The sequence below is a fragment of the Paramisgurnus dabryanus genome, chromosome 18 (genome assembly GCF_030506205.2).
Source record: "Paramisgurnus dabryanus chromosome 18, PD_genome_1.1, whole genome shotgun sequence".
Taxonomy (NCBI): domain Eukaryota; kingdom Metazoa; phylum Chordata; class Actinopteri; order Cypriniformes; family Cobitidae; genus Paramisgurnus; species Paramisgurnus dabryanus.
Window position 1 is genome coordinate 8,561,500 of NC_133354.1, and position 27,770 is coordinate 8,589,269.

At 37.0% G+C, this 27,770-nt stretch overlaps 1 protein-coding gene across 3 annotated transcripts; it reads left to right on the plus strand.

The window, feature by feature from the left end:
- Nucleotides 1-27,559, plus strand: kiaa1328 (KIAA1328 ortholog). Of its 3 annotated transcripts, none has more exons than XM_065244062.2 (11): nt 1-95; nt 754-789; nt 886-1,097; nt 2,993-3,093; nt 3,246-3,361; nt 11,117-11,241; nt 14,945-15,453; nt 15,547-15,645; nt 15,719-15,840; nt 18,260-18,377; nt 26,583-27,559. In XM_065244062.2, the coding sequence occupies exons 1-11, from the start codon at nt 41-43 to the stop codon at nt 26,788-26,790; spliced, it is 1,701 nt and encodes a 566-aa protein (XP_065100134.1). In that variant the 5' UTR covers nt 1-40; the 3' UTR covers nt 26,791-27,559. The 3 variants fall into 3 exon arrangements, with proteins under 3 accessions (XP_065100134.1, XP_065100135.1, XP_065100136.1); XM_065244063.2 differs by having other exon boundaries at nt 15,722-15,840; XM_065244064.2 differs by having other exon boundaries at nt 5-95; nt 760-789.
- Nucleotides 27,560-27,770: the final 211 nt, after the last annotated feature.

Genomic DNA, 27,770 nt, shown 5'->3' on the forward strand with positions numbered 1-27,770 from the left:
GGGCGCTGTCACGTCATCTGGAAGTGGCGGTAGTTTCAGTATGGCGGTTGTTGCTAAGGGCGTTCATAGCAATGGATTTTACTGGGTTCATGACAGTATCCTTTACATTTCTTTACGTTTTTGTTGTTTATGTGTTTGTAAAAATGATTTAAATCATGCCTTGGCATACTTCCTCGTGTTTAGGAATTTGAAATATTTTCCACGACGGCCACTTGTCTAACAGAGGTTTGGGCTCTCAGCTTGTTAACGGATTTTCATTGTCTGCTTAACTTGTATTGTACTAATCTGTAGTTGTAAGTACAATAAGCAGCAGTTGCACTACATTGATCTGTTTTTGTACCATTTTAATCTTTAATTGGTTCACATTCCAGTATATTACAACGAACTTTTAAAGGTAACTTCTGAAATGTGCTTCATTCGTTTGTCATAAACTGTTTGTTAGTTTGGAGAATTGTCAGTTTAATTCCTCAGATTCACACCTTTTCTAACATCATTGTCAAATGAAAAAAGAAAGGCCAAGCGTTTTGTTGTGTGTTTAAACATGGACAAAATAGATGTACTGTTGTTTTCACAGTAGTGGCGCAGTTGCTATCGTAAATGGGCAACAGTGTCGTCTTGGTTCTCTTCCTAATATAATACGGGCCCAGATTAATTTATACGTAACGTTACATTTCCGCTTAAAAGCAGTCATGTGATTTTAGCCTAGCATTGTGTTTTGACCCATACCTTACGTATAAATCTTTGACTTGCCAGAATCAGACGAGGAGCAGCCCATGGTTTCTGTTACAGGTAAGGTATCCATCTTAATGGGCAGAGAGACACCTAAGTTAGTCACCTGTTATCATGTATGACATTTAAAAACATTTGTCTACATTCGTCTCATAGGGATAAATCGGAACACAGGTTTAAAGTTTGGCTCAGCAAATAATACAGAGGGAAAGATCAAAAGGAAATCTAGCAGTTTACATGTGTCAACACAAAACTCTGAGACAGTCATGGGAAAATCTCCAGTTCAGAAGTCTATCTCTACTGAAACCAAATATAAACTTATTACACCTGCACATGAACCAGCACTGGCTTCCCTCACCCCAGGCCAGGTAAGCATATTAACAAATATTTACACCGCTTAAAAGGTAAAGTTCCTTATTTTACTGCCATTTTTCACATTTATGCATCATTCACAATACAAATTAAAGGTTTGAACACACTTGCTCATACTATTTTTCACACCAATAGTATTAAATGACACACATGCACCTGTGTGAATTTGTAGTGAATTGTGTTTTTTGTAGGAATATACTTATAAACAGTACTGAAAAAGCTCCCATGTATGCTAGGCACTTTTTAGCTGCTTTAACTCGTCGATAATAAAAAAGTTTCTTAATAAAAAAATACATGTGACCCTGCACCACAAAACCATTCATAAGGGTCAATTTCTTCGACGTTAAGATTTATACATTATCAGAAAGCTGAATAAATAAGATTTCCATTGTTTAGTTTGTTAGGATAGGACAATATTTGGCAGAGATACAGCGTTTTGAAAATCAAAAAAGGGTAAAAAAAAATCAAATTTTGAGAAAATCGTCTTTTAAAGTTGTCCAAATGAAGTCCTTAGCAACACATCTTGGGTGATTCTCACGAAAACTTGGTTTTAAAAATGTCAAGCATGAAAATGTAAAAATTGCTTAAATGTACTTTTTTTCCCCCACCAAATATTGAAAAACAAAGTCTGAAGTAAATGGGAACATTAATTTAAACACTTTTACTTATCATTTAACACTTTTTGTAACATAATTTAAAAAAATTAGTCCTAAAAAAATCTCATTACCGCAACAGTCAGAAAACATCAACACTGACATATTTTCAAAATGACATGACAAACCTGAAAGAACATAATTTGGAGATTCTGCACATGCATTTAAAATCAAAGTATTATGCTTCTATTAATTAAATTAACATTTAATAAGCCTCTGTTGCGGTAATGATAATCAAAATGTCGTGTAAGCATTCTGACAAGACAATATTTCAAATTAACTGTAAAAAAATGATCTTACCTGGTAGCCATCTTGAAGTAACTGGTCCATGTGCTTGTCACACAAAATTAAACTTTATTAAAATTCTGTATGTGTGCTTAAACTGTTCTCAAAAAGTGTTGCGGAGGATGAGTACATCAGGCATGGACACATTATTTTCCTAATTTTTCTTCATTATTATTATTCATGAATATTCAGTAAATATTTTTTCTGTCATCTAAAGTAGTCTAGCAAAACATCCATTTATTTTTTTTCTAAATATTTTTGTGTTAATTTGATTAAATTACAACATAACGCATGTTCAAACACAGCTGGACACATTGCGGTAATGAGAATTTCAGCAGAAAATGAGATAAAATTGACAAATTATAAATTCTTATGTTGAAATCACACATTGTGCAAGGTAGAACACAGTATTGTGTTAATTCTGATGCTTTTTAATATTACTATATTACACATTTTATAGCTAAAATCATTAGTGCCGTGGTGTTTCAATGGTTTCGTGAGAATCACCAAATTACTTATGATAAATACATCTGTGATATATTTATGATAGGACATTTGCAAAATGTCATTATGAACCGTGTACTACCTAATGATTTTTGGCATAAAAAATTTATAATTTTGACCCATACATTGTTGGCTATTGCTGCAAAAATACTGGCGCTACTCATGACTGGTTTGTGGTCAAAGGTCACATATAGGCACTACTTGTATGTGCTATAATTTAAAAAACAATGTTTTGTGTATCACCATAACCAAGTGCTGAGGAATATACCTACAGGTGTGTGCTAACGCTTGAAGGGTATCTGATTGTAATATTTGCATACTGAATTGCATTTGGTCTTTATCAAACATCACATTGCAAGCACTAAAACTTACTTCTGGAAATGCAAATCTAGTTTTCATAAGTTCACATGTTTTTCATTTAGTTGAAAAAGGTTTGTTCTGTACTATAGGTACTCTCTACGGTTTCCCAAGCCATGAGTAAGCCATCACTGAAGGATCTTTGCCCAGAGGACAAGCGTCGGATTGCTAATCTAATCCAGGAGCTGGCCAGGTAAAACCCTGCAGATATTTCATTCAGTGATCTGGTACATTTAACCCTTGCAGTGAACCTCAAGCCAACGTGCATCTCTGCATAGAAATATTTGGAAAATCTGATATGAATATTTATGTCAAAGATTTATGGTATTATCTGTGTCATCTCAGAGTAAGTGAGGAGAAGGATGAATCTGTACAGAAACTCAAGGATGAACAGGAGAACTTTGAGAAAAAAATTAACCAGCTGGAGCAACAAAACCAACTCATAGTACAAGAAAGAGAAAGTATCCTTTTTTAAATTTGCATTGCTTATAGGAAATACCAGTGCATTTCCTGTAGGAAAACCAATGTTTGCTTTAGGAATGGTGGAAAGGTAATTAAACTTATGTTGAAGCCTTTTCAATCAAATGTCAATCAAATGCTCAACACACATACACTTGTACGCTTGCGGTTTTGGGTAAATGTGTCTACTTGATGATTGGTGACATAGATGCAAACAAATTACAATTTACTAAGGTTCAGTTCCTTGATGGTTTAGCTTAAACCCCTAAACCAGGGTTGTCACAGCAAAACCCACCCTATAGCTACTAAAATGTAGCCCAAAATGTGTTTCAAGGGGATGCTCTGGTACCAATCACATTCTGTGCATAAAATCTGCATTTGTAGCAGGGTTCATCTGCTTAAATTCACATTCCCGGGGCTACATATTACATAATTGGGGTCGCTTTATCCTGCAGATGTGAAAAACAGCCCGGAGCAACAGTGTTAACGTAGGCCAATTCAGCGGGAAAACGGCAAACTTGGCAACCCTTCCCTAAACTTTACATTTAGAGGCAGGGTGCATGATTTTTGAGAAATGTTTTGGAATAGGGAGTCGGGCTGAGTGCACACTTGTAGCCAATCAGCAGTAAGGGGCATGTCTACTAACCAACATTGTTACGGGCGGGTATATCAAAAGAAGGTCTAGATACTATTGGAGTAGGGGTGTGTTTGTTTAGGGCATTACACATGTCAACATTGGCTTTTAGAGATCGTGCACCCTGCCTTTAAGGTATATAAATGCAGCCTTGCATGCACTGTACATATGAAGTTAAGATAAAATATTTGAATGCTAGGGCTAAATCAGAGATGCAGTATGTAAATGAGTCTTTCCTAATTGTCAAACATACATGGTGTCATGTTCGTTGTGTCAGATGTGGCAATAACTGATAGATGTATTATTTTTGCTGTTACTCTGTTTTTGCCAGCTAGTGAGCTGTCACCCTTCTGTCGCTACTTATATAGATGATAGGCATTTGTGGTTTTGTAAGTATTTCAAGCAGAGTAATGCATTTCAATGTGACTCAAATCACAATCAACATGTTGAAGACGTGTGACAGGAAAGTGAAGGGCTGTGTTACGTTTCAGACCAACAGGGGGCAGTGTTGTCTAAGGACTGGAGTCATGTTTATCCTTGTCGTGACTGCTGTAGGGGAAACATAACCACAGGACATCATTGAAGGATACATTTTTTTTCTTGATTTAAATGTTTCGCTAAGGTAGACCTGGCATGTTCTTCACCAGGGTTCTTTATTTGGAAATGGAAGAAAGTTGCTCGATTTGCTTCTCTGTGAACATAAACGCAGCATGCAATCTCTTTGTCTTTTGTCTCCATTTAATATTTTCCATTATAGATGCCAGTTCTCATGTTTTGGATTGGACACGTCCTTGATTTGGGTCGGGTTGCTTTTTATTTTCGTTTGAAATTGAAAGAGCTGGCACCAGTCACGTGACCACTGGGAACTGTGTGGGTTTCTTCTCGTGCCAACCTGTCATCCGGCTGGCACATCACAAACTTCTCACAGTTCACGTTTTTTCCTTGTTTATTCTCACTGCTCTGCCAGCTCGTGTGATCCTTCTCTGGTCGAAAGACGTGCCGGTTTTGCCCAACGCCGTGACATATGAAGAGTAATCGCAGGCTGCTAAATTGCAGATTTGGCAGAAGGGCTCAGAAACTACGTGAGCTCAACTCAATTAACTGCACTTTGGCTCTGTGGCCTGGCATTTCCACTAAAATTCTAAACTCCATTAAAAAGAGATTGTAGTGCGAGACAAACTGTATAATCGCACCCTACGGAGATATGTCAGTCTCTAAAGATGCTGGCCCACAGAGTTGTTCTTAGAGGTTAAGGGGGAAACGAAAAGACAAACAGGCTTACGGAGGTTTGCGCAGAACAATCGTTCGCACGGTCGCCCCCGTCTCATTCGCCAGGATCATGATTATCAAGAGGAAATATCTCCTCACGCGTCGAAACGTAGGAGGATGGAAAAATTATAACTTACATTCTGTGCGTAGGAAGAATTTGAAGCGCGTGTACAGAATGAAATTAGAAATTTCTCAAGCCTGTCTTTGGTATTCTACACCACGTCTCTTAGCGGTAGATTGTATTACAGAGAAGCCCACAATCTTTGTTCTTCACAAGGAATTTACATCAAGAACTATAGAAGACACAAAGGAAAAGCTGAATGCGTTCATCAATATCATTAATCTTATTGAAGTTTGCATGGTCGTTTCTCTGAACGCTGTGGATGGATCAGACTTGAGCTTTGTTTGACTAGTTCCAAGCATTTGTATCTTGGTGGGTTTCATGGTTTGGAAAAAGTTTTTTGCTAGTTGCACGTGTACATAAGCAATTGCCTTTTAATACATACATACCGATAGTTGGGTAATAAACCACATGTTTTACAGTGAATCAAGTGTCTCATGATATATAAACAATGAAATCATTTGTGGGTTGGTGAACCAGTTTGGCTGGCATTTAGATTGAAGTGTGCGGTTATGTGTATTGTCCTAATATTGATTTACATCATTTTACAACTTGCATGCAAAGTGTGTTTGGCATACAGGAGGCATGTTGGTGGCTCCGTAAAATATCTTCGGCACGATTTTGTTCTACCTTGAGGTGGATTTCATTATTTTATTTCTGCGAGGTCTGACAGGGGAGTGAATCATGTTGACAGCGCCTGTCTGAAATATCGAATGCAAACTCTGATTTTGTGTATTTTTGGATGGGGGTGGAGACATCGTGCCTGCAGCTTTCTTTTTCTCTCGATGTAGGCCCGCAGAATGAGCTCTGATTGGCCGGCAGCCAACAGAGGTGCATGCGCGGCGGGGCGCAGGAGAGAATCTTATCAGTCCCGCTCCAGTCGCTCCAGATTACCAGGCGCTCAGCGTTCCTCCACGCCCTTCTGTTAATGTATTAATATGTGTGTTTACGCCCAACCTGTCTATCGGAGTATCAGAAGCCTCTTGTCAGGTAGGAGGTAGATGCCTGTGTGCGATGTGCTCTGTCTGTGAGACAGGCTCTCCTTTTTCTTTACAAACGAGAGGCTTTTTTATGTTAAAGCTTTTGTGATCAGCGGTTAGTCATTTGTTGACTAATTATTTTGAATGAGCTAAAATGAGAAATACTAGATATTTTCGCCCACATCATTAAAAAGCACTTAAATGCTATTTTATAAAACAATAAGTTTGGCTTTAAAGGGACTGTAAGTAGGATTTTAAGTATTGTATTAGTCAAAATCAATGTCTTTATTTATAAAAACGTCCTCGTTGGTGTCAAATGACCTTCTTTGTAAGCTTAGAATTTCTACTCTTTACAATGAACGGGTAAATCCATGGAGGCTTCCATGTCGTTTCGCCGTATTGATAAACTATAATAGTAGAGCGGGACAAAAAGCACTAGCCTACCAACGCGTTTCCACAATACGTTTTTATTCAGAACAAGCAAACCAGCTAAAACGGACTAGGAGATCACAGAGTACATAACGGCTACCATAGTTGCAACACGCATTTGGAAAAGCGAGGCGCTAGAGAGCACCATTCGTTTGAATGCAAAATACAATTTCACCACTAGATGGGGGGTAAATCCTACTTGCAGTCCCTTTAAAGTCTGATTGGATGAGACATTTTGAAACCGTTATAAAATAATTAATAAACACAAATTTGTGATTGCTTGTCCCAAGCAGCGCCGCGCCGTTCTAAAAAAATCGAACACATTGTTTTCTATGAGTATACGCACACCGGCGCTGCCAGGTGGCGCCTGTCCGCACCGCCCAGCTGTGGCTCAGGAAGTTGCTCAAATCCCTGTCACACCACACAGCGCCACTCACATAGTTTAACATTAAATAACATCATATTTGTCCCAAATCATTAACGATTAACATTGGCTGCTGACGTATATTTTGCATTTTTAAGTAGACGTTATCTGACGAAGCTCGCGCTATTTAATGTGCACTTCCAGTTTACAATACCTCCGAGTTGTCCTAGACGCGACTTGACGCGGTGCGACGCTGAGCTGCGCGGCCGGTGTGCGATCCCCTTTATACGAGTAATTTTTTGTGTATTGAAATAAATAGCACAGTTAAGTACCCTTGCAGTACAAGTTAATCTGGTAACATTTTACAATAACGTAATAAATGCATTTACTAACATAAACAAAAAATGAAGAATATACACTAGTCAACATTTGAAGTGGATCAAAAAAGTTTATTGAAGTGAACTTTTATAAAAAGATTTGATCACTTGAAATGTTGACTAACAAGAATTAATACATGCTAAAAACTATACTAATGTTAGTTAATGTCAATTCAGTTATTCATGTAAGTTTTATGATACGTTAATTAATGATAAGTTACAGCGCTTGATTTTATAAATGTTTTAGTAAATGGAGAAATTAACATGAACACAAATAATAAATGCTTTAAAAGTATTGTTCATTGTTAGTCCATGTTATTAGCTAATGCATTAACTAATTGTTAACAAATACAACCTTATTGTGGTGTTACCATTTATCTTAAGAAGTACTTAAGACATGTTTTTGTATATCAGGTACAAATTTAGTACATGATAATAGTACACTTACCAAGTGTACATAAATAAAGTGTATTTTAGTGCACTGTTAATTCGCCTGGGGTGCATTACCAGTTAAAAGTTTGGAGTTTTGAATGTATTTTTTATGATCTAACATACCTTTTGATGACTTGTGCATAAATGCTTGAAATGAGTTATGTAGACAAATATAAATTATGCATGCTTATACATTTCTTAAAAAACTTTAATTTTAATTAAAAACTTAATTGGATCTTACAGTGAAGGAAAAGCCAAATCGTTTAAGAGAGGACTGTGCAGAGCTATAATCTTTTGTTTGAATTGGCAAACTTTTATGCCAATGTTAGAGTACTGGGGAAACTATTATTACAAATGTTTATTTATTAAACATTGAGTTCTTTTAAATTTGTGATTTTACCGCAGTGTAGTTTGTTTTGTACTGTACCATTCCATGGTAAGATCTCTGTAATGCTCAGCCTTTCTTGATACATTGCTGGTTTTGTTATTAGTTTGCCCTAGCACTCATTTATGTTATCTGTAGAATATTAGAGTCTTCAATAGCAAGCTTTGTTTTGGGTGCGATTTACCATGCTGGTTTTACGAGTATTGGATTGTGAGACTGTTGAGCAAAAAGAGGATTTAGTGCATATTGACACCATAATGGCAGAGATGAAGCCTATAAATAATCTCTATAACTTTCTAACTTTCAGACGGTTTGATCTGTGTCGCATTTCTAGAGTTCCTGGGCCTTGAGATTTTATGATGATAGCTAAGTAAGCATCTTCCCTTTGCATGCCAGGTTGATTATTCGAGACCTAAAAAGTTATATAGCCTCAATTGTTTTTTTGGGAAAATTAGATGAACAGAATAGATTGAATTTTCTGCAGAGCGCATGTGGATGTGAATGTCATGCTGTCATTAGCCGGTGTGGATGTGGTTCTGCAGATCAAATGATCCCTGCCTGGTTCTGTGTGTGTGCCAGCTCTCTCTGTCTCACAGCCTGGCATCCTGCCCACTCCTGCCCGGCCAGACCCAGATGGAAGAGCGTGTGAAGCCCTCGCCCTGAAGAAACACTTCTATCACCACAGCGGTGCTGTCTCTGCTCTTCTTCTCCATCTGCACATTTTTTTCAGAAGTCACAAACATGACTTTAGGTATTGGTTGCTGGGATTGAGCCAGAGAAACTCAAATACCAGGAGTCTGGCTGGTCTCTTTTTCGTTTTGATATGTGGGCATGAAAGTGCAGTCAGGTTCTCCATGACGAACATTTTTGTGCTTCATTGAGTTTTCTTGGTTAAGTTCCACTTGGTCGGTGGATTTTTATTTTAGAAAGTTCAGATGTGTGTTTTTACAATTCTGTGTAATTTCCCCAGAGAAATTAAAACATTTTTGTCTTTAACGTGATCAGAACATTTTAATTTGTTTACTTGTGACAAAGAAATGGAACGTATAACAAGTTTGTTAGTTTTAGCTTTAGATCTCTCTGAGGAGGTACAGTAAAAAATTTAAGTTTATTGAAGAACCTTGAGGTTTTAGAGATGCGGAACGTTATTAGTGCTTACTGTATTTACAACTTTAGCAAGTTATTGGTTATATATAAGTGTTTTTACCGGTGGGATATGGGGTAAGACAATACGTCTATATTGGTATGGTCTAATATGACCCTCGTTTGCAACAAAAGCTCTGCCAGAAATGTACACTAAGGTCAGACATAAGCTTTGAAACGTGCTCGCTTGTTGTGCAGCATTGTGTTTTCAAACAGGGAGGATAATAAAATTTTTTAACATTGTTTTTACAACAAACATGAAGTTTTGACTTGTGCGTAAACATTTGAAAACGCAATAAATACATTTTGACTAATTTGGGTAAAAACTATACCAAGAAAGTGACAAAATGAAAACCAATATTTTCTGTTACAAACTTTCACATAGCATCTTTAGGTTATAAAACATAAAAAAATTACAATTCATAATTTGATTTTCAAAGGTTTTTTATAAAATAACTTTTTTTTATTCAAATGCCATTTATCACATTTTGGAACCAAACTCTTCCCACGCCCACAGAAAAAACTGAGACATGAATTTTGGTCAGTATCGCCCAGCCCTATTATTTATATACATACATTATATATTTTAATTTTGTAAAATATAATAATAGCTTAATCCACCTCTGAAACCTTGCGTACAAACTTCAGTACAACAATTTCAGCTATTACATGGCTAAAAACAAGGTTATTTTGTGTATTTTGTATAATACAACGTGTTTGCGTGGTTTATGGTTAAAAAAACTTGTACTTTTTTGTAGCTCCAGATTTCACTCTCTTCCTAAAACACATACACAAAAAGCTCTGTGTCCCTGATTGGCCAGCTAATCTGTACATTGTGATTGGTCTGAATTCCTCTGACGTCAGCCGGAAATGTGACGCTCCTTACCATGTATGAAAGATTTGTTCACAATGCAATGCTAACAGGAGTTAACTTATTTAACTTATTACAGGTTGTGAGTCCGAAACGGGAGGAATCATGATAAGTAAACTGTTGCCTACAATGTGTGTGTTTGTTGTAGTCCAACAAAAGAGATTTACGTTGGAGACAATAACTCGTGTGGTTGTTTACTTTGGGATTTTGACATTTTGCATATTGTTAACATACTAATACACACTAAAGGAAGTGTAAAATCGTGATAATTGGTGCTCTTTAATGTAAAGGATTTTTTAGAGCTCCTTGAATAGTTGTAACATCTTTGTCTTTGTCTTTTGTTTTGGTGCATAGGCCATTAGGTCGCAGATCAGCAAGTCACTACTCTATTATTAATATTATGAAAGACTCTTGTGATTTGAACTTTGCCCCATCCGAAGCAGAAAGGTATTTGTTTTATCTGTGATTTCTAATGAGAGCTCTGGGCCTTTTAAATTATATATTTGGGTTTTCAGCTTGGCGTACATCTGTTTCTACGGCTACCAGATACCTCTGGGGCACCATTTATATTTTTTAAAGAAGGATCTTTCATTTTTTTTCTACTTCAGTATACAGTCTTGCCCACTCAGCATTAGGTTGCGTTGGGGAAAATGGATTACCGTGTCTAGCTTGGAAGGAGAGAGAGTTTTTAGTGTAAGTGCGAACAGCGGCAGAGTTATTCAGTGCGTGTTGACCCTTGACCCGCAGCGCAGGCCTGCAGCAGCAGTACAGAGAGTGTCAGGAGCTGCTGGGACTCTATCAACAGTACCTTTCCCAACAGCAAGAGAAACTCAACAGGTCTATCACCCTGCTCGATCAGTCCTGCTCCCACAGCAAGGTGAGTACTGAATGAGAGCTCATTTGTGTGTGGGAGAGAGGGAGAAAGGCCAAAAGTGTCTTAGAGTAAAAGTGTGCACTGAATTTCGATCTGTTAGTTTCTTTTAATGTTAGTATTTCTGCCTGTTTTTCATTACATACTATGACCAGAGATGTTCCAAGTTAGTGGGGCATTGGCTAATTTTTAATAATTAAAGCCAATTTTATATCTTATGCATTACACAGATGCTTTTATCTAAGAAAGTGCATGTACTTTTACAACACAAAATGACACATAATGTGTTAAAATAACAGGTAATATGTTAAAATGACAGTTTGATTGATATCAATTGGAATGCACAATCAAAAAACAAGATTTTTAAAAATTGAAAATAAATTTTGGAACCAACTGAACACTGATGCGGTTTTGCATTCAAAAAAAAACGACATAAAGCTCAACAGAGTTTTTCAGATTAAAACAAGATGTTCGTAATTTGACGCAATGAATTCTTGTATATAACTCTTATCACAAAACACAGTTTTAAACATCGCTCAGCCTGCATTCAAAACACGTTCGGGGTGAAAACCCACTTACAGATGTATGGATGATAAGTGCAGCTTTCAATAGGCTGCTGACAGGTATACAACAAATAAATAAATGCACTAAATATTCATTTAATATTTTATTGCACAAAACTGCCATAGTCTTCACAAAAGACAGAGATCAATGGATTATGCATAGTAATGGCAACATAGCTCATAGCAGTCAATTTAAGGTCTGACAGTAACTCCAGAAATTTGTTGAAGGTGGTGAATTTGTTACTAACACAGTGTTCTGATGGTGGTGCTTTGAAGGGGATGAATTTCAAGATAAGATGTCTTGGAGAAGTTTTAAGTGCGTTGACAATCGTTGCACCCATAACTGTTAACCTGTCACCCTCTCATTCATCCTCTTTAGAGCACTGTAGCTAAAATATTAAAATAAAATAAACGAAATGTGACCCTGCCTGATAAAACTCAGCTGAAGTCATTGTTGTGATTTACATTATGTAAGATGATTTAAATAAGATACAAAATATAACCTTGAAATCTATAAAATTGACTGATTTCAATCTTTGAAATGACCTTACTCAATTTAAGGTAACACTTAACTTTAAGATAATCATGACATGACACATTAATATTCATGTCATGACACGTGCTATGAACATGAAAGAGATTTTATGCACGTTTATGACAACTGTCATTAAGTGTCATTTGTTCAATTATGTCATTTTTAATGCAAGGATGACATTGTTTGAGATGTCTTTGTTATGACAACTTGACATTACCAAGACAACATAACTGACCACTTTTTACCCATGATACAAATTAAATTTGTCATTAAAATGTCATTAATTGTTAATACTCTGTCATATAGTTTATAACGGGGTCATAAATATTTTTCTTGACCTCAACTACAGTGGTACAGATATAATTTGTCATTAAAAGTTAATTAAGTGTTAATCTGTCATATAGTTTTATAACAACATCATGAATATTCATAATGTTCATAATGTTTTTTTTAAGTTTCCTCCATGTGTTTAATAAATAAAATTAATCATTCAATAATAATAATAATAATAATAATAATAATAATAATAATAATAATAATAATAATAATAATAATAAAATAATAATAATAAAAAATAATAATAATAATAAAAATAATAATAATAATAATAAAAATAATAATAATAATAATTACAATTGATAAAATTATATTTTATTGCATTTGGAGACCAATTCACCTAAAATTAAATGAAAACAATACAATAATGGGTTAAGCCATGCAGTGTTGGGTCCATATCGCTGCAAAGTTAACTAAATTAAATTAAATTAAATTGATTAAATGTTTTGTTAGTTTACCCTCTGTGTAAAGAAAAGCAATTTCTGTTAGTTGTTTTTTATGTATTGTGCACATACATAATGCAACAGAGATGTCAAAATATTATACTTAACTTTTTGTTAAAGGAATATTCCATTTTCTTAAAAGAAAAATCCAGATAATGTACTCACCACCATGTCAGCCAAAATGTTGATGTCTTTCTTTGTTCAGTCGAGAAGAAATTATGTTTTTTGAGAAAAACATTGCAGGATTTTTCTTATTTTAATGGACTTTAATAGAGCCCAACATTTAATACTTAACTCAACACTTAACAGTTTTTTCAACGGAGTTTCAAAGGACTCTAAACGATCCCAAACGAGGCATAAGGGTCTTATCTAGCGAAACGATTGTCATTTTTGACAAGAAAAATTAAAAATATGCTCTTTTAAACCACAACTTCTCGTCATGTAGATCCGGTCGTGATGCGTCAGCGTGACCCCACGCAATACGTCATGACGTCAAGAGGCCACAGAGGATGAACACAAAACTCTGTGTCAGTTTATTGTTTACAGTTAATGTCCGCAAATGTTCGTTTTATATATGTAACACGTGACCTCCCTACGTCACTACACATTTACGTTAGGTCACGCTGGACCGGACCTAGACGAAAAGTTGTGGTTTAAAAGTGCATATTTTTTTATTTTTCTTGTCAAAAAAGACAATCGTTTCGCTTGATAAGACCCTTATGCCTAGTTTGGGATCGTTTATAGTCCTTTGAAACTCCGTTGAAAAAAACTGTTAAGTATTAAATGTGGGGCTCTATTAAAGTCCATTAAAATGAGAAAAATCCTGCAATGTTTTCCTCAAAAAACATAATTTCTTCTCGACTGAACAAAGAAAGACATCAACATTTTGGATGACATGGTGGTGAGTAAATTATCTGGATTTTACTTATAAGAAAATGGAATATTCCTTTAAGATATTTAAAATTATTTGACATTGTCATTTGAAGTCATTGTGTGTTAATACTGTTTCATTTAATGTTAACCCATAAAGCTAGGTTGTTTCTTAAGTTTGATCATTATTCGGCTGTCGTAATGTATTGGTTTATGTCAAATTGTCATAACAAAGACAATTCAAACAATGTCATCTTTGCATTAAATATGACATAATTGATCAAATGACAATTGACAGTTGTCATAATGTGCATAAAAATCTCCTTCATGTTCATGACACGTATTATGTCATAATTATGAAGGTGTCAGGTCAGTCTTATGAATACCCTTTCAAGTAAAGTGTTAAATTAAACTTTGATGCTCCTAATTTCATCATTATATCATGAGACTTAAGTTTTGAATTTCACAAGTAAGGTTACAAATAAGAAATGCGTCTAGATAAATTTACTATACTATTCAACTAGTTAATTATTAAATGACTAGCCCATACTGAGCCATCCTATATAACATTGAATGCTACTCTTATTATATTAGCTATTGAAAAACTCCTATTGTTTTAGTTAAGGCACAGGCATAGATTATGCACCCTGTTCACCCCTATCCTCAAGTTGCTGTAAGGGAAATGAGCTTGTCCTCTCTGAAACCTTGGCTGTGAGTAATGTATGTTTACATGCTCCACGACCTCCTCTTGAATTAGTCAGCGACCCTTTTCTGTCCCCTCAGAGGCGAACGATTCTCCTTTGTCCTGAATGTTTATCTTATCAGTGATTGACCTTGAATCGGTGCGTCCTCTCAGGGAGAGCCCACCTTGCCTGACTCTCAACGTTTGCGGCCACCTTTGTGCCACATTATTAAAAGGTGACATGTCAACACATGCTCTCTGCCTCCGCTCCATCCCACAGGTACCAAGCAGCGAGGGGACGTCCAGGAGATCTTGCTGTGGAGGTCAGCAAGGGAATGCTTTAGGTGGCTCTTACTTGGACTTGACTTCTTTGGGAAGAAGGGCAGATAGAGGTGGATCAGTTACCAAAACTTTCAACGCTCCCACCAGCAGCTCTGACCACAACTGCGAAGTCCATCACAGTCACAACCATCATGGATGCTTTGATAGGAGAGGCAGTGATCCCATGTGTAACAGGAAGCCCTCGACCTGTGAAGCCTCGAGGATAGAACCCATGCCCTCTCATCATCACCAAAGGGCGGAGAACGGCAGCTTGTGTGGCGCAGTACAAATCAAACAAGCGACCCCTTTAGGTCAGGAGAACTGGGAGGAGAAACGTCATCATCTGCTTCTGCAGAAGAAACAGCTGGAGATGAAGAGAGAGCAAATTCAAGCCAAACTGGCTCTACAGGAAGAGAAACTTTTACTACAGAACCAACAACTTCGGCAGTCTTACCTTCACTACAGCAGGTATGAATTAATACACGCATAAATGTTTTAATGATAAGGGATGTTTCTTTGTAGCGACCTAATTTGACTTTCCTCTTGCATACTCCTTTGAAGGCTTCAACAAGAAACGACAGCCGATTTTGAGAATCGTCGAAATGGAACCAACTGTGTTGGCCAACAGTCGAGTTTTGTGGCGGACCGAGGGGCACACAGGTGGAGCTTTTTTAAGTTTCGAAACTATATGCAGACATTTACATACAGATCTAAATGCTTTTCTTTTTCTTAGCAGTGAAGTAAGAGAGGGAGATTCGCAAACTCTGCAGCAAAGTGTTCAACAGCCTTCAAGTGATGTCCGGTCACAAGAGCTCCCAGCAAATATCCAGCAACCTGCACACAAGCGCTCACATGGTATGTTGGGAATTGTGATGTGTGTTTTAATACAAGAAAAAGGTTATGCTACTGTATATTTCAATAATCCACTTTGGACATTTTGCTAACTGAGAGTAACTTTGCAATCATGTCAACTTAGGCTGGGCGGTATATCGAGTTTTGGTAATGTATCAATATTTTTCCTATGGGATAAGACAATACCATCTAAATCGGTATGGTCTGAAATGACCCTCCTTTGCAAACAGAGGCTCTGCCAGAAATGTATGAGGTCAGACTTAAGCTTTCCAATCAGCTGACATGCAGCTGTATATTTTTAAAAAAGAGAAAAACCCTGTCATTGAAATGTTTATTTATCATACGATGTTTTAATATATAGGTGGTTGTGACATTTCACATGAGCCTTTGACTTTCATGTAAACATTTATTCCACTTTGTAGATAATACTAAGATAAAGGGACAATACACTTTTTTTGAAATTTTTTTTTTGAATTTGTACGTTTTTGGAATCCATTGAGCTGATCTCTAGGTCTGATGCTACCACTTTTAGCATAGCTTAGCATAATCCATTGAATCTAATTAGACCATTAGCATTGCGCTAAAAATAACCAAAGAGTTGCTTACAGCAATGATATTACGCAGCTGCCGAAAATAGTCCCCTTATTAACTTTCAATAGCAGGGGACTTTTTTCAGCCACTGCGTAATATCATTGCACCTCCTGCAGCCATGTTACAGCAGCAAGGTCCTTGATTATTACGCCAGAATGAGAGTTTAGTTCCAAGCCATATCACCCTAGAAATCGCAACTTTTTAATTTTCTCTCGGTCTTAGTACACAATGTAACTACAGAAGAGTCAAGTTTTAAATGGGAAAAATATTTAAAGTGTTTTCTATTTTTAGCACAATGCTAATGGTCTAATCAGATTCAATGTATTGTGCTAAGCTATGTTAAAAGTGTTAGCACCAGACCTGGAGATTGGCTGAATGGATTCAAAAATGGTAAAAATCCAAAGTTTATCTCTAGGGGAGCTGGGAAATGAGCATATTTTCAAAAAATTGGAGTGTCCCTTTAATGTTAACTAACTCTGGATATTAGTACAGTACAGTGTTTCCCCAACCCTGTTCCTGGACGCACACCAACACTACATATTTTCCAACTCTTCCTATTCAAACACACCTGAATCCACTCATCAACTCATTAGTAAAGAGTCCAAGATAGAAAATAATGTCGGAGACATTCTGTTGGTGTCTGTGCCACTAGAAACATTAGTAGAAGGGAAGGGGTTATGTCTAGTACATAATTTGCAAATTAAAGTGATGTCTAAAGCCATTTCATGGATTCTGACTCATTTACACTGTTTAAGAGTTGGATTCAAAGTGTCAAAATAGCAGTTGGACATATGACAGAGTATTTCTGTGCCAAATGCACTTCACCAGGGTTTGTACAATTTTCATGAACGATTCATCCGTAACAATCTTGCTTTATTTCTTTTATGGGCAATTACAGTGCCGGAAGTTCAGTGGAGTCCTTATATGGGCACTTTAACCGGAAAAGCGCACGCACACACTAACCAAGAGCTGATAAGAATTCAAAAGAATTAATTGTCTAATAAATTGCAGCGGTTATGACAATTGTCTGTTTTTTGTTTTGTTTTTTTTTTGTTCATGAAATCTTCTTCAAACATTGTTGTAATTATTTAAATTAAATCTTTTGTCTTATGTCTGTAGTGGCTGCAAAAAAAATTAATTCCTTACAGATTCTTAAGAATATCATCCTTCACTTCCTTAAATTTGAAATTGTTGTTTTGCAAATGTATGTTGTACCTGGCCATTCGTAATGCTTATTAAAGTTTTGCGGCAGTTGTTTAAATGCTTTTTTTCCACTGTATTAAATGGCTTTGCAATGTATCACATCACACTGTCGGTGTGTTACGGGGCGCCATCTAATACCGTCTTGTTTATACAGTCTCTGCAGCTCCCCCTTGTGTTTTTAAAGAGATGTGCAATCATTGCGGTGATCTGAAATCATCACGATGAGGTCAAACAATTGTGATGAGATGATTATTTAACCATTGTGACACCCCTACTTGAGATTAACATAAGATATGCAGAAACAGGGTGTGTTATGTGAGCTTTAATGTTAGTTAGTTGACATGTTGTTGCAAAGATGCTTATAGTTGGTAGAACGTGTTGGGGATCATCACAATAAAGTTTTAGTGAATAAAAAGCAGACAGTCTTCTACTGCTATAATGAATGTTAGTTTACAAGAAGTTGCAAAGTTACTAGTAAGTAAAATGTGTGCTATCGAAATAGTGTTACCAATAAAAAAACTTCACAGGTTTAGGAGTAAGCAGTTTTCTTTACAACATCATCAGTTTATGTCTTCAATCGGAAATTCACATAACTTCGTTTAAAGTGTACTTGATTTCCTCCCTGTAGAGATCTCCATTAACAGGAAGGATATGGCCACCTCTCCCGTGGTTCCTGAATGCCTTCGGACATCTGCTCTTCCCACAATTCCTCCTCTTGGTCTTCCCAGCACTCCACAGGTCTCTAGGTAAGTTAAGGTGTCCCTCAAGGTTTCCTCCGACATAGATTCTTCTTCTTCCAGGCATCTAATTCATCTCAATCTAGCTCCCCGTCATGACCATCTGAAACTGTCTGAAATAATCGCTGCTGGGTTTTTCACCACGTTTGTATTTTAAGATGCGGAAAACATTTAATTTTGGCCCCTGACAGTTTGGTCACTCAACATCCGTTCTCTTGATTCAGTAGAGAGGCTGCGATTCCAATTTAAAGATGGAAAAAAGTCTTGAGATGCTTGAGAGAAGCCGCTCTCAGGAAACTTTGTGAAAGGCCCCCTACAAGTAAATACAATTTAACAAGTTCAATTCCACAGGGAGTGAAAAGACGGAAATTACAGCAATTTTGGCGTAACAGTACAGCGGGAGTCGAGGCTATGTATTAATTGTGTTTTTGGACTTTCTGCCTGTGTGATCGAGCTTTTTAATGCAAGGATGTGAAGGAAGAGGGAGGGATGGGGGTAGTGATGTATGGGGAAAGCAAAATAAAACCGGACGAGCAGAGGAGCAGCGTAGGAAGCTGGTCCGAGCCGAACGCAGCGCGAGCCCTGTTTGATGAGTTAAATGAAGATTTTTGCCGGCCAGCGCCGAGGCTGACAGGAGCCAAGCTGAGTCCCATTAGCTAGCGTAGCAGGGCCCAACAGCAGGTGTAATTGAAGCGAGTCTTCCAGCCCGGGCCGAGAACGCGCCGCCTCCCTCAACTTAATGAGAAAGAGAGAGGCAGAGAATGAATCACTGACCGCTAGCGCGAGACACACTCTGGGATAGGGAAGGAAATTCATTACCGCTTTCTTTTAACGTAGAAAGGTAATTAATGTGACAGCATGTCTTTTTCCCTCCTCCAACCCCTACCGCGAGAGCGAATGCGTGTCTCGTTTAAACGTGCCATCTTTGAAAAATGCAGATTATTTGTAACTCGTTTGTAAGGCGTATTTCTCTCCCCCCCTAAGTAAAATATACTGACTTTGAAAGTAATTGTCTTTTCTTTTTTCACTGTATGCTATGGTGAATGTTTTGCATTAACGTGTTCCTTTCCATCTCCAACGTTTTATTACCGAGCCAGAACTTTAGAGCGACTGGGGAAATTAGACTGCTTGTGTGCGGCCATGATATTTGTGGGTGGCATATCAAGAGGATGTCAAAACTGACAGAGAAGAAGAATACTCCGGTATACTTAATATGTACCAGCCAACTTGAGAGGGGCCAAATGTGAACTACGATTGGGGCAGCGATCTGTCTCTTAATGAACAGTCAAACTCTTGAATTTCAAGTAGCCAAATTTCCCTTTTTGCTTCGTGTCAAACATGCAAGACGAAATTGGAACTGAAATCCCTGTTCAATTAAATGCATTTCTATAAATCTGGCATGCAAATCATACCTTGATTTAAAAAGATCGAGAGCATGAACTCGAACAAATTGACCGTGCTTATGCTAACAAGCACTATGGAAAGTTTATATATGGATGATAAATATTTTATTGTAGGTCTCCTCCATATGGAAGGGTTTCTTTGCATTATTCAAAGCGAAATCCGATTTGCGGAAATCAATGCGGTGTAGTTTCTTCAATACGTTTTTGTTTTTTGAGAAGACAGAGGTTGGTTGCCGCCAGGTTGACTGATGGATAACCTCAGGTTTAATGTCAGGGGAACAAGTGCTAGGAAAACTATTGTACTGACTGTCCCGATCACCCCACACACTGAATCAATACGGCTTTAAAGTGCTTCATTTTTGCTTGCTTAAAAGGAATAAAGCTTTGACAACGTCGTCATGTAAATGAAATGATTATCGATGTCCTGCGTCTTTTCTTGACGCTAGAGATCATAATATTTCATTCATCCTGATCCAAGTAGTTTTGTTTGATTTGGCGTGGCATGAACATAAGTGCAGATTTGGCTCACACAGATTCTGCTTCTCGCATATTAATACTAATATAAGTGTGTCTTATTAAAGAGAATTAATGAAACCGTGTATATCAGCACTTAAAATTGTATTGCCGCCGTACGATGAAGTGCTTCGTTTTACTTCTCACTTTCGTAAGTTGTATAAAAAAGTCTGCTTAATGTTTAAAAGGAAATCTTTTTGCTTCACATAAGTGTCGATGAAGGTCAGATTGATAAACCCTCACAGCTACATGATACACTCCTAAAAATAAAGGTGCTTCATGATGTCATAGAATAACCATTGGCTGAATGGTTTCATTAAAAAACTTAAACATCTGAAGAACCTTTCTGTTTCAAAAAAGGTTTTTTGTGGTGAAAAAATATTCTTCAGATTATAAAAAGGTAAGAAAGAAATGGTTATTCAAAGGCAGGGTGCATGATCTCTGAAAGCCAGTGTTGATCTTTGAAATCACCTAAACCAGTAATTCTTAAAGTGTGGTCCACCAAACCCCCCAGTGGTCCGCCAAAAGATGACCTAAACTAGGCAAGTGTTTATACAATCGTCACTTATTTAAGTAGATTTTTAATGCACTTGCGAAACTGTGATATCAGTTCTTGCCATTCTGTTTTAATAAGGTAAAAATGGATTGGTGGCTAAACAAAAGAGGAGTCAAAAGAAAAGATCAAGCGTCAACTGAAAGCAGCTAAAATCCACAGATCTATTAGTTTTGTAATGTACTAGTTTTTGTTCATGTGTAAAATCTCTGTAATTTTAGTGATTTTGGACATTAAGGGGAACATTTATTTTCAGTATTTTATTGTTACCATTACCATAATTACAAGCATAGACTTCATATACCCACCACGTCAGTTTTAAACTAATGGCTCTTTGGAATGACAATAAGTGGAACCTAGGCTGTTCTTCTTAATTGCACATTTTACTTTTTCAAATGAAATAAAATTCATATAATAATTTCTGAACATAGCATTGTATTTGTGTTTAAAAAAATCAGTTTTTGACTTGAAACATATGCATATTAAACTTAAATTTAGCTTATCCTTCCTATATTGTCGTTTTTGGGGGGCGTTTTAGAATGGGATTCTGTTGGGTGGTCCTCTGAAAAAAATTGGATGATAAAGTGGTCCTTGGGCTGAAAAAGTTTGAGAAACACTGACCTAAACAAACACGCCCCTACGCCAACTAAATCTGGACCTTTTTTTGATAGACCCGCCCCACACATGCATAACCCAGGCAACGATGTCGGTTAGCACCCCCTTATTGCTGATTGGCTACAAGTATTGGTACTCGGCCTGACTCCCTTTTCCAAAGCATTTCTCAGAAATCGTGCACTTCGCCTTTATAAACGGTTCTCTGAACTCTACCTTTTAAGAATGGTATTAATTTTAACTCATTCCCCGCCAGACATTTTTTGAAAAATTGCCCGCTAGCATTTTTTGTGGTTTCACAAAATGCCTTCCAGGAAAATTTTCTTAAAAATATATGAAGATACAAATGTATCAAATGAATAACAGACCCTCTGCTTTCAAACAAACAAATCAACAAAACGGGGAAAAAACTTTTCATCCTATCTATATTTTTTCTCTGCTTTTAAATTCTTAAATATGGGTATTTTTCCTAAAAAAATAATTTTATTTTAGCAAAAAGCTGAAAAAATTTCATTTTTGTGAAGGAATTTTGTTAAAGATCAGATTCAGAACGATTATCAAAACATACACGGTGTTTTTTTGCTTCGTTTTTTATAAATTGCGTAAGTCTAGTGGATAATCACGGTATTACAGATTAACATAAAAACTTCAACAGGAACACTTTTTATATACAAATGTTTTCTCTTTATTGACGAGATGACGGGAAAAGAGTTAAGCACCTAAATTTTTGCTTACCGTGCACCTCCTATTTTTAAAAGTGCACCTTTTAAATGATTCTTTGCAGGCCTTTTGTGAACTACTCTCCACTTTACTCTTTCTTTTGTTATTTTTAAGCTGTATCTTATTAAAATTGTCAGCGTTATTTTGACAGAAGCACAGTAAGAAATGTCAGTGCTCCTGTCTATGGCCTGTGCCTTCACTCAGCTCACTATTGATTGGAAGGAAATTGACATGCGGTTTTGTCGGTATTTGTCATTTAGGTTTATTTTTATTACTGTTTGGGCTACAAATTAAAGGGTCTCTGAAGCGTGACGGACATTTTTAATGAGAACAGTAAAATAACTGGAGTCTAAGGGAGAGGAAACTGATAAAGTGTCTTTTGTTTGGATTTATTGGAGTAGAACCTGAATCTGAGTATTTCTCTCTTGCTCTCTTTCTCTCTCTATGAGCTTTTTACGCTTGTCTTTTTTGACTTCTTGGCCTCTAGCTGATGCGTTGAGAAAACAGATAGAGTTTGGGATTAGAAAACCTCCTCTTAAGTGATATTAATGTCTCGTTGGTCATTCGCCAGTGAACCACGTGAAAAGCAATGAAAGCGTTTCGGTAAATATGACTGCTAAACACATTAGCATTCTCGCTGACAATTTCCTCCTACCAACGCCCTAACAACCCTCCTCCCCCGCCCAACTACACCTACCCCTTCCCTTGTTATAGATTGTGACCGGCGGTAAGAGATGCATTATTCATTTCGGCAGAGCCGTTCGTTGATGGATGGCTGTTTGAGAGGCCTGTCCGTTAAATAAATCAACAAATAAAAATGCTAATTTTCACATTTCAAGAGGGAGCCCTGCCAGAGTCCCACCCCATTGGCCATCCGCTCTCTATGTAAGTGCTTTCTCTCTTTCCCGCTCTCGCAGATGTGTTAAAGGATCGTCGGATGGCTATCGATTGTCATTCGTGGAATTAACTAAATTAGATTTCCGTATTGGACAGTGCCGTCGCTGTCATAGGACGAATGTAAATAAAACCTAGATTTCAGCTTTAAAAGCAAAGAAACATCACACATTAAGTTTTACAGTACGATTATGTTCAACGCAGACGTAAAAGTAAATTTTTTTAAACCGTACTTGACAAGTTATAAGTTCAGTTTTTTAACAACCTCAGTTATGCGAAATTATAAAAACATAGAGATTACATAAAAACGTTTAGCATGAAGTTTACATTTACATTACTTTCATGCATTTAGCAGATGATTTTTCTAATGCGACTTGCATGCTGATAAAAGCATGCATATCTTAAATGCACTGTGTGTACCCAGGGAACAGGTGGGTGGCCACTATAGAAAAAAGTGGAGAAAGATATCAACTCTTGTCTTAGTGCAGTGAATTAAAACTATCCCTGGATCCAAAATCCATCAAAAAAATTAATTACTAACTAACTTCATAAAATGCTACCACCTTGCCAATTTGTAAGGTCACTTGTTTCTGACACCGCCATCAGTGTTACAAAACGAGGATGGGTGTCATCGCAATGCATTATGGGATTACACTTATTGCAAACTGCGGGTCCAGGTGATTATGATTTGTGAAGCGAGATCAACTTGTCTGTAGTCCTTAGGGAAGTTAAGGTGTCCAATCTTCGGCAGCAGTAGAAAGCGGGAAGAGCTGGGGCACCTTCATCAGTTTCGGCTGGATGGAAGAACAGGTGCTCAAGAACCCCACAGGATCTGTCTGTGTGAACATGTGTTCAACACCCTGGGGATCAATCCATCAGCCTCCCAATCCCAACCTAGCTTTACCTGTGCAGAGATTTCACCAGATCACTCCATCTAAACATAGTTACCGCAGGTAGACCATTTGGGAGCTTTGGCTGGAAGGTAAATAGTTTTACCAAATTTTTTGCTGATTTAAATGTATATTTAATGCAAAAAATGATTTAAAACTTTATAAACTAAGTAATTATGTCCCGGTAATGACCGGCGCACGTTCACGAAAAAGTGTGTTTCCATTGTTTAACGTAGGACATAGTGTATGATACGTAATGGCGTAGTTATGAACGCAGAAAGCAAAACCAGGGAATTAAAATCTAAAACTGGAAATTAAAAAAAATGTTAAAGGATTTTGATATTAGACAAGGATGTTGAAGGGTTTTTTTGCTTGTACTTCCACGTTCATCACTACGTCTCGCACGCTATGTCTCATGCTGAAAACGTACTCTACATATTCTGTGATTTTAGTTTGTAAAGTTTTAAATATTGATATTTTCTTACAAAATTGCTTCAATTGCATTCAGAAGGTCTTTATGAACCTCTGTAAGCTGTTTGGATTACTTCTGTAAAAGGTGGATGGTAGGGGTGTGACGGATCACAAAATTCACGGTTAGGATTACATTACGTTTTTTTGAGGCAAGGATCGATCATTTTATGGATCAGTGAAAAAAGGGGTGCGGAAAATCTAATAACAAATAAAGAAATTACAAACATTTATTATAAAACAACAAAGTTGGACATTTAAGTAAAGTCTAAAATTAGCATTAGGTACAGAAATCGAATCAAATAAATAATAACACTGTCTTCATTGTATAAATTAAATATAATTATTATTATTTTTAGAGCTACAGAAGTGATTTTTATTAACAATAACAACCACAGACTGGTTCTGCCTGACTTTAATCTATACAAACACTTAAGACATAAATGTTTTTATTAGAAAAAGAACACTGTGGAGATAATTTTGTTTGTATGTGCCCTGTTAAGAACAGAAAGATTTTATATTCGCTTGCTTTTTGAAACGTGTCTCTCCGTGTATCTGGCACAGCACTAGTGGATGGTTTTTAATGGGCTTTCAATCAGAAGCATTGGAACAGCCAGGACATTTTCTAATATAACTCTGATTAAGTTCATCTGAATAAAGATGATCCTTAAGCCATCCTTGATTTATATGTTGAGCAAATCATGTCAGAAATTTTCATTTTCAGGTGATCTATTCATTTAAACCGTATGGTAGCATGTATTGCATAAGTTACTTTGTGAAAATGCCTACATTTGCTGTAGCTTTCACTATTCATTTTTACTTGTGGATACAGTATCTCAGTTAGGATTCTGGCTTTAGACCGTAAATGGCAAACCAGCTCACTACTATAGGTTTTAGAAAACACGTGTTGCCCATAAGAGATGGATGTTCTGACATCCTAAAGCAGTGTTTCTCAAACTTTTTTAGCGTGCGGCCCCCCTTGTGTACGGTGCATTGCTTTGCAGCCCCCCCAAATAAAATTTATAACAAAAAACAGTTATAAAACTTAAAATTTTAATTAAACAAAACATTAAATTATACAAAGTAGTGCTGTTGGTTAGTAGCCTTATTTTTTAGGTTTAATTACACAGGATTCATGATAAATTAATGTATTTTATAAAATGTCATAAACTGGGGCCCCCCGGCACCATCTCACGGTCCCCAGTTTGAGAACCACTGTCCTAAAGTATTTATCTACTTACCTGGGGCCTCATTTATAAAACTCTGCGTAGGATCCCTTACTAAGTCTACGTATGCACAAAAGCCAAAAATGGCATATGCCAAAAAATATTAAGACTTATAAAACAAAGCAATGTTCCCTTTATAAATCACAGATCACCTGCAAGTGTGCGTACATGAATCATCCTCTCATCCCACCCTGTAAGCCCATTTTTTTCATTAAGTTATTTTTTTTTTAAAGATCACAAACTTTGCGTGGGAACTGGAGTACGCACGTTTCCAGCCCCGTTTTGTGCGTATGCATGCTTTATAAATGAGGCCCCTGATAATTTCAAGATCCCAGACCCACAAATGTCTTACAAAAAGGAAATCGAGGGAATTGCGTTTCCTGTCACTTTCTCATTGGTGTCCTGTATAATCATGTCTGTTATGACCATGAAGCAAAAACTGCTTTCACGTGTCAGAGGCACTCAATGCTTTTCTGCTTCACATAGGGGCGAGTACTTGAGACACACATCTGTACCGATACCCACTCATCTCCACCGCACGGATGCAAATCAATGCTGTTTAGAATGAGGAGTGATTTATGTTCGCAGCATCACTGGAGCGTGCAATAAGAATTCATGTTTTATATCTGAAATATGCGAGTCTGTACCCCATGAATAATTTATTGAGTACCTCAACTGAGGGGTTGAATCTTTATTAGCTTAATCTTTGTTTGTGTTGTTTTATTTATCTTTTCACTCGACTCCTTTTCATTTTTGAAACCCTGCTTACTTTCTTTATATGTGCCCTAAGGCCACTTATTTCCAAGTCTTTGTCTAGTAAGATGCAACTGTTGTGTAGGGTTATTTGAGGGCGTACTTGTACATCTTGACATTGCGTTCCAAATGCTAAACATGTTTTTATATCCACAATTAATTATTGTTTTTCCTCCTGTCAGGTTGGATGACTCTTTGACTGAGCTGTTAGACATTTTAAGCCCTGAATCAAACCCAGAGAGGTACAGAATCAACCCCTCATCCCAGAAGAGTTTCGTCACTTCTTCATTCCTCCAGAGGAGCCTTCTGTCCCCTTATGGCTCCAGCCGGCCATCGCTGCTTGACCCGGAGGAGAGTCAGATTCTAGAAGACATCTTTTTCATCTGTTGAAGGTTTTTGTTTCTTTTATAAAAACTGCCCCTTTTTTGCCAACAAATGCCAGACAACTTAACTGGAGGAAGAATCGTGGATTATAAATTCTTCATTATAGTCTGGTGTACAGTAGCTGCATATCGATCTCAAAGATTTTTTTAAACTATCACCTTATGGCCTTCAGGAGTTATTTTATAGGACCTAGAGAGATTTCTCACCGTAAAATTGAATCCAATGCCGTGACCGGTGGATCCCATTTTGCGAGCAGTTCCCATTTAAACCAGACATTACTTAATATTTACAGTGAAGGGAAAGTTCACCCAAAAACTCTGACTCCGGTTTCGTAGTCAATAGTGAGTGACGCTCATGATCTCCTGAAGGGTTATTAAAGCGACTCGGGCAAGCTGTAATTGTTGCTTTACTGATTTTAATGGTTACATATTCATGTGGTCTTAATGCCTTGTCACACATCAGTCTTAAAACGTATCGCCTCTTAATAATTTGTTTCATACATTTTTTTGAAAAATCATGATCTTTTGTTCTTATGTCAGTGCATTCAACGTTTATGTTTGCCTTAATAAAATGTATTTATATAAAGGGGTGGTGTTTAATATGCAGATAGATGGTTGGGCAACACTCTTAATATGTCTTATATCAGGGGGGCTGTTGAATGCTTTATTCTGATTGGTTGATATGTTCCATGGGTGTTGATTATTTTTCAATAACCGCACACCTAACCTTTTTGGTAACCGTGGTATAAGCGGAATAATTGACTCCGGTCCTTTGAATTATTTGAAAATAATGCACACCCGCGGTGTAAATGCACTCAGCTTCGCTTCGCATAACCACTTTGGGTGTGCATTATTTTCTTATAATTTAAAGGCCCATCGTCAATTAATCCTTACTATTTCAATCCGTACATAATTCAGTACATAATTTTACAGATTTCCAAGAGCCTCGGAAATCATGGATTGTTAATATGAGAAGAGACATGACCT

Bases quoted from the DNA above. Each gene is read 5' to 3' on its own strand.
- kiaa1328 (XM_065244062.2), top strand. From the start codon at position 41: ATGGCGGTTGTTGCTAAGGGCGTTCATAGCAATGGATTTTACTGGGTT. The intron at 96-753 runs GTATCCTTTACA...TTGACTTGCCAG, and splicing joins ATTTTACTGGGTTCATGACA to AATCAGACGAGGAGCAGCCC. The intron at 15,454-15,546 runs GTATGAATTAAT...ACTCCTTTGAAG, and splicing joins TCTTACCTTCACTACAGCAG to GCTTCAACAAGAAACGACAG.